General features: G+C 44.4%; 1 protein-coding gene across 2 annotated transcripts in view; it reads left to right on the top strand.

Moving 5' to 3' along the window:
- LOC144600486 (palmitoyltransferase ZDHHC15B-like) overlaps nucleotides 1–12,428 on the top strand; it is a 65,884-nt gene that overhangs the window by 32,516 nt on the left and 20,940 nt on the right. For both annotated transcript variants that reach the window (XM_078412126.1, XM_078412125.1), the window contains exon 6: nucleotides 12,178–12,210. In XM_078412126.1, coding sequence (XP_078268252.1) covers nucleotides 12,178–12,210 — 33 coding nt within the window. The remainder of the gene's footprint in view (nucleotides 1–12,177; nucleotides 12,211–12,428) is intronic.

Raw genomic sequence — 12,428 nt, 5'->3', positions numbered from 1 at the left:
AAGCAGAAATAACAACAAACAAACAACAACAGCTTGCAGCCCATATGCAACCTCAGTCGCTGCAGCTTGGCGCCCTTCTTACGGCAGGCACCTACGGATGTCGAACCGGATGGCATCACCCTGCTGCAGCTGAATGCGGAAGGCCTCACCAAGGCAAAGACCACCATCATTGAACATCTGCTACAGACCCACAAAGTCACTGCAATCCTGCTCCAAGAGACTCACAAAAGTGACAGCTCCCAACTGAAGATCCCTGGTTATACCCTGGCCGCCTGCACCAAGACCGACACCCACGGGATTCCCACTTTTGTCCACAGCGCCTGGAGGGCGTTACACAACTTCTGCTGCCTCAAATGCAAGAAGAAGAAGAAGCAGGATAGGCAAAGGAGAGTCAGTGGATGTTCTTTACCTGGATTTTCAGAAGGCATTTGATAAGGTGCCGCACATGAGGATGAGAGCCCATGGTATCAGAGGGAAGAAACTAGCATGGATAGAAGGTTGGCTGGATGGCAGCAGGCAAAGAATGGGAATTAAGATGGGCTTTTTCTGGACGGCTGCCAGTGACTAGTTTTCTACAGGGGTCGGTGTTGGAGCCCCTACTCATCACATTGTATGTCAATGATTTAGATGAGGAATTTGATGGCTTTGTGGGCAAGTTTGCAGATGATAAGAAGATAGGTGTTGGGGCGGGTAGTGTTGTGGAAGCAGGGCAACTGCAGAAGGATTTGGACAGGTTGGGAGAGTGGGCTGAGAAATGGCAGATGGAATACAACGCAGCAAAGTGTGTGGTCATGCACTTGGGTAGTAGGAATAAAGGGCACAGACTACTTTCCTAATAGGGAGAGGATTCAGAAATCGGAGGTGCAAAGAGACTTAGAAGTGCTGGTACAGGATTCCCAAAAGGTTAATTTGCAAGTTGAATTGGTAGTAAGGAAGGCAAATGCAATGCCAGCATTCATTTCGAGAGGACTGGAATATACAGTGCCCTCCAGAATGTTTGGGACAAAGACCCATCATTTATTTATTTGCCTCTGTACTCCACAATTTGAGATTTGTAATAGAAAAAATCACATGTGGTTAAAGTGCACATTGTCAGATTTTAATAAAGGCCATTTTTATACATTTTGGTTTCACCATGTAGAAATTACAGCTGTGTTTTCTATTACAAATCTCAAATTGTGGAGTATAGAGGCAAATAAATAAATGATGGGTCTTTATCCCAAACATTATGGAGGGCACTGTAAAAGCAGGGATGTATTACCGAAGATTTATAAGGTACTGATCATTCCACATTTGGGGTATTACAAGCAGTTTTGGGCTCCATATCTGAGGAGGGGTGTGCTGGTGTTGGAGAGGGTCCAGAGGAGGTTTACGAGAATGATCCCATGGATGATTGGGTTAACATATGATGACGCTTGGTGGCTCTTGACCTGTACTTGCTGGACGTTAGAAGAATAAGGGGGCACCTCATTGAAACTTACCAAATAGTGAAAGGCCTGGATAGAGTGGATGTAGTGAGGATGTTTCCACTAGTGGGAGAGTTCAGGGACCAGAGGGCACAGCTCAGAATAAAAGGATGTACTTTTAGAGATGGGGAGGAACTTCTATAGCCCAGAGGGTGGTGACTCCATGGAATTCATTGCCACAGACAGCTGTGGAGGCCAAATCTTTGGGTATTTTTAAAGTGGAGATTGACAGGTTCTTGATTACTAAGGGTTACGGGGATAAAGCTGGAGAATGGGGTTGAGAGGGCAAGATAGATCAGCCAAATTTGAATGGTGTAGTAGACTTAGTTCAGTTAAGTTTAGAGACACAGGCCCTTCAGCCCACTGAGTCCGTGCCGACCAGAGATCCTCGCATATTAACACTATCCTACACACATTAGGGACAACTTACAATTTTACCATGCCAATTAACCTATAAACCTGTACGTCAGTGGAGTGTGGGAGGACACTCTCCAGAAGTTTTGGAGAAAACCCATGCAGGGCACTGGCAGAACATACAAACCCTATACAGACAGCACCTGTAGTCAGGATCAAACTCGAATCTCTGGCCCTGTAAGGCAGCAACTCTGCCGCTGCACCAATGTGCCACTTGATGGGCTGAATGGCCTAATTATGCTCCTATGACATGAACTCTGTGGTCGGCAAGTTACTGGAGAGTATTCTGAGGGATAATATATATTTGGACTGACGTGCTGATTAGGGACAGACCTCATGGTTTGTATGTGGGAGATCATATCTTAGAGTCATAGGGTGATTCAGTGTGGAAACAAGCCCTTCGGCCCAACTTGCCCACACCGTCCCAACTACACTAGTCCCACTTGCCTGTGCTTGGTCCATATCTCTCTAAACCTGTCCTATCCATGTACCTGTTTAACTGTTTCTCAAACGATGGGATAGTCCCAGCCTCAACTACCTCCTCTGGCAGCTTGTTCCATACACCCACCACCCTTTGAGTAAAAAAGTTACCCCTCGGATTCCTATTATATCTTTTCCCCTTCACTTTGAACCTATGTCCTCTGGTCCTCGATTCCCCTACTCTGGGCAAGAGGCTCTGTGTATCTACCCAATCTATTCCTCTCATGATTTTGTACACCTCTATAAGATCCCCCCTCATCCTCCTGTGCTCTATGGAATAGAGACCCAGCCTACTCAACCTCTCACACCTACTGCAACACCTCACACCCTCTAGTCCTGGCAACATCCTCGTAAATCTTTTCTGAACCTTTCAAGCTTGACAATATCTTTCCTATAACATGGTGCCCAGAACTGAACACAATATTCTAAATGCGGTCTCACCAACGTCGTATACAACTGCAACATGACCTCCCAACTTCTTTACTCAATACTCTGATGAAGGCCAAAGTGCCAAAAGCCTTTTTGACCACCTTATCTACCTGCGACTCGACCTTCAAGAAACCATGCACCTGTACTCCTAGATCCCTCTGCTCTACAACACTACCCAGAGGCCTACCATTTACTGTGTAGGTCCTGCCCTTGTTCGACGTCCCAAAATGCAACACCTCACACTTCTCTGTATTAAATTCCATCAACCATTCATCCAGCCACCTGCCCAATCGATCCAGATCCTGCTGTAATCTTTCACAACCATCTTCACTATCTGCAAAACCACTCACTTTTATATCATCAGCAAACTTGCTAATCTTGCCCTCTATGTTCTCATCCAAATCATTGATGTCCATGACAAACAGTAACGGGCCCAGCACCGAACCCGAGGCACACCATTAGTCACAGGCCTCCAGTCTGAGAAGCAACCTTCCACCATCACCCTCTGCTTCCTTCCATGGAGCCAATTTGCTATCCATTCAGCTCCAGTCAACAAATCTGAATGAGTTTTTAAAAGAAGTATACAAAAAGGTGGATGAGGGCAAAGCTGTAGATGTTGCGAAATGGACTTCAGCAAGGAATTTGATGGTTCTGCATGATAGGCTGTTCTGGAAGGATAGACTGATGGGATCCAGAGAGAGTTAGCCAACTAGATAGAGCATTGGCTTTAAGGAAGAGAGCAGAGGGTGATGGTAGTAGGTTGTATTTCAGACTGAAGGCCTGTGACTAGTGGTGTGCCTCAGGATTTGATGCTGAGCTATTGCTGTTCGTGGTTTATATTAATGATGTGGATGAGAATATAAAAGGCATGATTAATAAGTTTGCAGATGACACCAAAGTAAGTGGTGTCGTAGATGGCGAGAATGGTAATCAAAAATTACAGCTAGATCTTGATCAGTTGGGCAAGTGGGCTAAGGAATTCAGATAATAAGTGTGAGGTGTTGCATTTGGGGAAGTTAATCCAGGGCAGGGCCTTCACAGTGAATAGCAGGGCTCTAGGAAGTATTGTTGAGCACAGAGATCTAGGAGTACTGGCACATAGTCCCTTGAAAGTGGCGTCACATGTCGATAGGTGGTCAAGAGAACTTTCGGTACATTCGCTGTCACCAGTCACGGTAATGAGTATCAAAATTAGAATGTTAAGTTACAGGCAGCATCTCTGGAGAAAAGGAATAGGTGACATTTTGCGACAAGACCCTTCTTCAGACTGAGAGTCAGGGGAGAGTGAAACTAGAGGCATGAAAAGGTACAAGGTATAAATAAATGAAAAGTATGAAAAGAACAAAGCACTGATCAAGGAAAGGTGGAGCCTACAACCGCAGGGGATGCAACAGCTGTCTCTATACCTCCTCCCTCGACTTCATTCAGGGACCCTGGCAGTCCTTTCAGGTGAGGCAGAGGATCACTTGTACCTCCTCCATCCTCATCTACTGTAGCCGTTGTTCGAGGTGTGGATTCACATATATCGGTGAGACCAAGCTCAGACCAAGCTCAGGCAATCGTTATGCTGAACACCTCCGCTCAGTTCGCCTAGACCTACGCGATGTCCCAGTTGCCAAACACTTTAACTCCCCTTCCCATTCCAATCTACTTTCTGTCAGGGGCCTCCACCACTATTAAGAGTGAGGCCAAATGCAAAATGGAAAAATCACCTCATATTTTGCTTGGGCAGCTTACTACCCATTGGTATGAATATTGATTTCTATAACTTCAAGTAACCTGTGCTTTCCCTCTCTCTCTGTCCCTCCCCCACCCTAGACGTGCTACTAGTTTCACTGTTATTCTGCTTAGTTTCACTGATCGTATCACTTCATTATCACCTTTTCCACAGCCAACAATGGGCAATTGTGGGCTCCACCTTTCTTTGATCAACATTGCTGGCTTTAATTTGTTCTTTTCACACCTTTCATTCATTTGTACCTTGTATCAAGTCAAGTCAAGTTTATTTGTCACATACACATAAATGTGCAGTGAAATGAAAGATTACCCACAGTCCAACAACAAGAGCAATAAAATTAAGCAATGACACACACAATCAAACAAAAAGAAACATCCATCACAGTGAGTCTCCTCCAGTCACCTCCTCACTGTGATGGAAGGCCAGAATGTCTTTTCTCTTCCCCTGCCGTCTTCTCCCGCGGTCAGGCTGTTGAAGTTGCCATGTTCCAGGCCATGCCGGACTGTGAAAGGTCCGCAGCGGGCCGACCCAAGCCCCGCGTTCCGGGGCGGGCGAAGACGCCGCCGCTGCACGTCGGGGCGGTCGAGACTCCCGACATTGAAGCCCCCGCCGGGCAGAGAAAAATCCCGCGGCCTATTTCAGGCCGTGCCGGACGGTGAAAAGTCCGCGGCGGGCCGACCCAAGCCCCGCGACTCGGGGCGGGCGAAGACGCTGCCGCTGCCGGAGCTCCCGATGTCGGCCCCCACCCAGGGGGCTGCGAGCTTCCGACGTCCACGCGGCCGGAGCCTCCACAGGCGAGTCCCAGGTGGAGGCCGCCAGCTCCAGGTGTTTGGCCGGTGGTAGGCCGCAGCGGGAACGGAGACACGACACAGATACAAAAGGTCGCGTCTCCGTTCGGAACAGACAATTTAACATTTTCATTTACATTCACAGTTTTCCCCTCCCCCATAGTACACAACCCCCAAAAAACTACATCACATTTACACTACAATCAAGACAAAAAAAAACATAAAAATACAAAGACAGACAGACTGCAGGTACGCCGCAGCAGCTAGGTCAGCTCTAGTTTCATTTTCATACCTCTAGTTTCCAGCTCCCCTGACTCTCAGTCTGAAGAAGGGTCTCCACCTGAAACTTCACCTATCCCTTTTCTCCAGAGATGCTGCCTGTCCCCGCTAAGTTACTCAAGCATTTTGTGTCTATCTTTGGTGTAAACCAACATCTGCAATTCCTTCCTACACGAGCTATGTTATACAATAAACTGGTGAGGCCACATTTGGAGTATTGTATTCAGTTTTTGTCACCCTGCTATCGGGATGATGTTGTTAAGCTGAGAAGAGTGTATAGAAGATTTACAAGGGTAATGCTAGGACTTGAGGGTCTGTGCTATAGGGAGAGGTTATGCAGTCTAGAACTTTAGGAAGCTGAGGGGTGATCTTATCGAGGTGTATAAGATCATGGCGGGAATAGAGAGGGTAAATGCACAGAGTCTTAGAAACATAGAAACATAGAAAATAGGTGCAGGAGTAGGCCATTCGGCCCTTCGAGCCTGCACCGCCATTCAATATGATCATGGCTGATCATCCAACTCAGTATCCCGTACCTGCCTTCTCTCCATACCCCCTGATCCCTTTAGCCACAAGGCCCACATCTAACTCCCTCTTAAATATAGCCAATGAACTGGTTCCGCTGGGGAATCAAGAACCAATGGAACATAGGTTTAAGATGGGAAAGGAAAGATTTGACAGGAATTTCCCTTGTTGTGCAGAAAGTGAATGTCAAATTGGGATAACATAGAACTAGTGTGAAAGGGTGATTGATGGTCGGAGTGGACTCGGTGGGCCGAAGGGTCTGTTCCCATGCTGTAACTCGAAAACTAAATCCAAAGACGTACAGGTATGTAGGTTAATTGGCTGGGTAAATGTAAAAATTGTCCCTAGTGGGTGTGGGATGGTGTTGGTGTGCGGGGATCGCTGGGCGGCACGGACTTGGTGGGCCGAAAGGGCCTGTTTCCGGCTGTATATATATGATATGATATGATATGCCTGGCTCACTGAGTTCCTCCAGCACGTATTGCTCTTGATTTGAATACATTTCCACTTGGGAGCTATCACTTACATACAATGAGCAGATGTCTCGGCTGCAGAGTTAAATATTCATACTATCGCAACGTTATTAGTAACATGGTTTCTCCCCTGCTGGAGAACGCTATGCTGACTATACCTCTGGTCTTTGATTTTCTCTTCAGAACCTTTGTATATCTATTTCTGCACTGCTGCATTTGTAAAGCCACATTTAATTAGTTGCTTACCTTTTCATGCATTTTGAAGATATGACTAGAATCCTACCATTATACAGCCTTGTCTGCAAAACTCACAAAACTCATGCTTTGTGTGGAATGAAAGGGAAAGAATGTTTAGTACAAGTAAAAATGGTGATGGTTTATTTTCAAACACTGATTACGGGAGATTCATGAGATCAAAAATACAATACTGCTTTCAATCCTGCATTGAACAGATCTAAGTACCGCGGTTTAAAATGACAGTATATAGGGCCGTAATCTATGACCTGATGTGACAAGTAGTTGATTAAGCAATAGTTAAAACAATACATCAGTTCACGCTTGTCACACAAATCTCCATGTGGCTACATTCAGAGCACTATTGAACTGCTTAGAGCATAATAGAAACATAGAAAATAGGTGCAGGAGTAGGCCATTCGGCCCTTCGAGCCAGCACCGCCATTCAATATGGTCATGGCTGATCATCCAAAATCAGTACCCCGTTCCTGCTTTCTCCCCATATCCCTTGATTCCGTTAGCCCTATCTCTGTCTTGAATACATCCAGTGAATTAGCCTCCACTGCCTTCTGTGGCAGAGAATTCCACAGATTCACAACTTTCTGGGTGAAAATGTTTTTTCTCATCTCAGTCCTAAATGGTCTACCCCTTATTCTTACACTGTGACCACTGAGTGGCACCAACAATGGCTGCCTCGCCAACAGTCTGTCTGTCCCTTCCTTCTCTGTTGTTTTATAGTATGTGTTAAATGTATGTTTTAGTGTTCTTTAGCTGGTTTTATGTGGGGGGGGTGGGGGAAACGTTTGTTCAATCTCTTACCTCGATGGAGATACGATTTTTTTTCCGTATCGTATCTCCGTTCGCATTGCGGCCTAACATCAAGGAGTTGGCAGTCTTTGCTGGAGACCGACTTTGGGAACTCCAACTGGGGAGCCTGTGGACTTACCATCATGGAACTCGCGATCCCTTTGCCAGGGATCGACCTCGGAGCTCCAACCGCGGGAGCCTGCGGATTTAATATCGTGAAGCTCGCGGTCACTGGTTAGAGACCGACTTCGGGAGCTCCAAGCCGCAGGAGCTTCAACCGCCCCGATGCAGGAGCTTCGATCGCCCCAATGGGTGGTTCGACTGCCTTGACCGCGGGAGAAAAATTAGGGAAGAAGATTAGACTATTGCCTTCCATCACAGTGAGGAATGTGGGGAATCCGCTGTGGTGGAATTTTTATATTAACTTTTATGTAGTTGTGTGTCTTGTTGCTTTTTTTTAGTATGGCTGTATGGTAATACAAATACAGTGGTTGCATCGGCCATTTTCTATGGAGTGGTCTGCGGCGGAAGGGAAGAGACTTGACAAGCTGGTCAGGAAGGCCAGCTCTGTCCTGGGTTGCCCCCTCGACTCAGTGCAGGCGGTGGGAGAGAGGAGGATGATGGCAAAGCTAACATCGCTGCTGGACAACGACTCCCACCCCATGCAGGACACTGTCACTGCATTGAGTAGCTCCTTCAGTGACAGACTCCTTCACCCCAAGTGCGTGAAGGAGAGATATAGGAGGTCCTTCCTTCCCGCTGCTGTGAGACTGCACAACCTGCACTGCTCCCAGCAGACGAGTCAACAATAACAGCTAAGAACACACGGAAACAAATGACAATTTATGTAAATTTATATTTTATTTATAATGAATGATCTCTTGCTCTCTTGCTCTTCTTTACTCAGAGGGTTGTGGCTGTATGGAATGGGCTTCCGGTGGAAGTGGTGGAGGCTGGCTCGATTTTATTATTTAAGAGTAAATTGGATAGGTATATGGATAAGAGGGGATTAGAGGGTTATGGTCTGAGTGCAGGTAGATGAGACTAGGTCAGGGAGAATGGTCGGCGTGGACTGGTAGGGCCGGACAGGCCTGTTTCCATGCTGTAGTTATATGTTATATATGTTATATGTTATATTCACTTTGCTGCTGTAACACTGTAAATTTTCCCGGTGCGGGACGAATAAAGGAATATATTATTATTATTATTATTTATCTACATTATACTGCATCTGCCATGCATCTGCCCACTCACTCAACCTGTCCAAGTCACCCTGCAACCTCCTAACATCCGCTTCACAGTTCACACTGCCACCCAGCTTTGTGTCATCCGCAAACTTGCTAGTGTTACAGTAACAGTTAAGAATACACAGAAAACTGATGACAATTTATCCTTGTCTTTACTTTTATTTATAATGAATGATCTCTTGCTATCCACTTTGCTGCTGTAACACTGCAAATTTCCCCGGTGTGGGACGAATAAAGGAATATATATAAAGTATCACTGTACCTTAATTGGTACAAATGGGTGGACAATGTATAAACACTCCTGTAATTTCTACATGGTGAAACCAAAATGTATAAAAATGGCCTTTATTAAAATCTGACAATGTGCACTTTAACCACATGTGATTTTTTTCTATTACAAATCTCAAATTGTGGAGTACAGAGGCAAATAAATAAATGATGGGTCTTTGTCCCAAACATTATGGAGGGCACTGTAGGTTGCATAGTCCCTTGAGCCTGCTTCCAGTTTGACAAGATCATCATTTACCTACCTCAATTGCACCTTTCTGTCTAAACCCCATGTGTGGAAGGGACATTAAAGAGCATAGATCTGAAACACTGGGCACTAGTTATGCTTACTTGTAGCCAAGAGTTTCAAACAAATCTCTAGATGTCAACAGTTTGCACCTCAGCACATCAGATTTCTCAAGTGCACAACTAAAAACTGAAGAAAAAGGAGTGGCAGGCATTATATGTTGCTACATATTATGTTGCACACAGGGGTAGTGCAGTCAGTAGCCGAGACAGGGTCTGGTTGCACTCTATATCCAGCTCTCTATAGCAGGGAGACATGTCTTTACAGAGACTCCTTTCATTTCAATGTCCTTGGAGAAAGGTAGATACTTTATTAACTTAACTTCATTTTAATGTTATAATTATTGGTGTTTTATTGTGCATTTTATTTATATTTACATTTCTAAAATATATCTTCTTTTTTCAATAGTTTTAAATGGCTTTGTCTATCAGAATTTTTTTTTTTTAATGTTAAATGTCCCATGACAGCCAGCAAGGCTATCAGGACTATCAGGGTAAGGCCTCGGGATTCACTGCCTGAGGCCTGCTTGTTGCATAGTGTCCACTTCACCTCACTGGAGATGCGTCAGGTGCAGAGGTTCAGCTCCTCCTGTTGTCCTTGTTTGGGAAAATGATGCATGGGCAAAACCAAGGGGCATTAGGTTCAGATGGCAAGCCAGGTCCAGCACAAACTGACCTGTTCATGTTGTTTCTCTTTCCACAGACCCTTTTTTATATCATGTTCTGTTCTGACCCATATACCTAAATAACCCTGAATTCCAAAAGTCTATATCAGTCGTGGAAGCACTGAGCAGAGAAAGACATGATACCCGTAAATAGTGTGAGGAAAAATTAGTACATTGATCTGTTGTCATTATAGAAACTAATAGTTCTTTCAGAGTACAATTGGCAGTAAACTGTAAGGCGGTATAAGATATTGATGATTTAAATATTTAGAATGAAATATTTAAAAAATACTGGGTGAAAGTCATAGAAAACTTGGAACAAATGAATGTATCATGGAACAATTAAATATACAATGCAGACAGAACAAATGCTCAAACATTGTATTTTATTGCAATGTGCAAATAGTTCATGTTCCCATTATTTAGATTGACAAATCCAGTAGAAACAAGGAACTGCAGATGGTGGTTTACAAAAGAAAAGACACAAAGTGCAGGAATATTCAGCGAGTCAAGCAACATCTCTGGAGAACATAGATAGGTGACGCTTCGGGTCGGGACCCTTCTCCAGACTATAGCACTCCAGCACTTTGTGTCTTTGTTTTGGCAAACTACTGCTGGACAATTTTTTGGCCATTAAATTTTGCTGATGGTATTAGACAGGAACTTGCTCATGGTGATTGGAGTAGGTTGTTTGCGGGGAAAGGAACGTCAGGAAGTAGGATTGTTTTAAAAGTGTGATGACCAGAGCTCAGGGAACGCCTGTTCCTGTTAAAGTGGAGGGCAAGGCAGGTGGGAGTAAGAAAGCTTGGAATGAGCTGCCAGAGGAGGTTGTTGAGGCAGGAACTATAATAACATTTAAAAGACATTTAGAAAGGTATATGGATAGGAAAGGAGTAAAGGGATATGGATCTAAGACAGGCAGGTGGGACTAGTGTAGACGGGCATCCTGGTCGGCATGGGCAAGTTGGACCAAGGGGCCAGTTTCCATTCTGTATGACTGCGAGACTGGACTCTGGTGTACATGAGACTGAGGGTTGGCCTTTTAAAGGATTATAAATCTTTTAAATAGTGTTATTATGCCTGCCTCAACTATGGCTGTGCATTCTATATACCCCCTCACCCGCCCCCTGTGTGGAATAATGTTGCCCCTCAAATTTCTGTTAAATCTTACCCCTCTCACAACTTATGCCCTCTAGTTCTTGATTTCTGAATGCAGGAAAAGGACTCTGTGCATTCACTCTGTCTGTCCCAATAGCTCAGGCCCTCGACTCCTGGCAACATCCTCGTTTACCGTCTCTGCACTCTTTCTGGCTTAATGGCATCTTTCCTATAGCTGGGTGACCAAAACTAACACAATACTCCAAGTGCAGCCGTACCAATGTCGTGTACAACTGTAATATAACGTCCTAATGTTTATATTTAAATCCCTGACTGATGAAGGCCAACGTACAAAAAACGTTCTTGCCAAAATTTAAAACATCAGTGTCCTTATCCAGAACTATCTTAAAGCTAATTGAACTATGGACACTGGTCCCAAAAGGCTCATCCACTGACACTTCAGTCACTTGCCCTGCCCAACTATCCTTTGTAGGGCCCTCTATATGTAGCCTGAGGAAATGTTCTTGATCACTTGGGAAATTCCACCCCATCCAAGCCCTTTGCACTATGGCAGTCCCAGTCCATATTGGGAAAGTTAAAATCCACTTCTATGATAACCATATTAGTCTTGTAGCTCCCTGCACTCTCCAAACATTTTTGTTCTTCTAATTCTTGTTGACTACTTGGGGACCTATAATACATTCCCAACAAGGTGAGCCTCCCCTTTTTATCTCTCCTATCTTTAGGAATTGGCTTAGCGTTTACCTCCATTACATTACATTACTCTTACATGATGCGACTTTGTCAAATTTACTTTGCTGATGCTTCTGTGAAGTGGCTTGTTAAAGACTCAAACAAGTTTATGTTGAAACCCAGCCTAATTTCTGCTGAAAGCACCTGAGGTTTACTTTTTACAGTTACATTAATTATCAATAACTGGATTCCTTGGGGTTTTTTTCAGGTGTGTATTGAAAATGGATCATCACTGTCCTTGGTAAGTCAAAATTGATTTTTAAAACATATGGGGTATTGCGTAATCAAGTCATTAAACTAATTATAACCTATCATTGACTTGTATATAACAGAGTTGTGGATTTTTTTACAAAGAGCATATGCTATGTATTGATTTATTATTTTATGCTGCCTGACCTGCTGAGTTACTCCAGCATTTTGTGATACCTTCTATTAATTGCATGGTTTCTTGTCTGTAGC

This window comes from Rhinoraja longicauda, chromosome 15 (assembly GCF_053455715.1).
Source record: "Rhinoraja longicauda isolate Sanriku21f chromosome 15, sRhiLon1.1, whole genome shotgun sequence".
Lineage (NCBI taxonomy): Eukaryota > Metazoa > Chordata > Chondrichthyes > Rajiformes > Arhynchobatidae > Rhinoraja > Rhinoraja longicauda.
The sequence above is the reverse complement of the archived record's forward strand: the minus strand, read 5'-3'. Positions and strand labels throughout refer to the sequence as shown.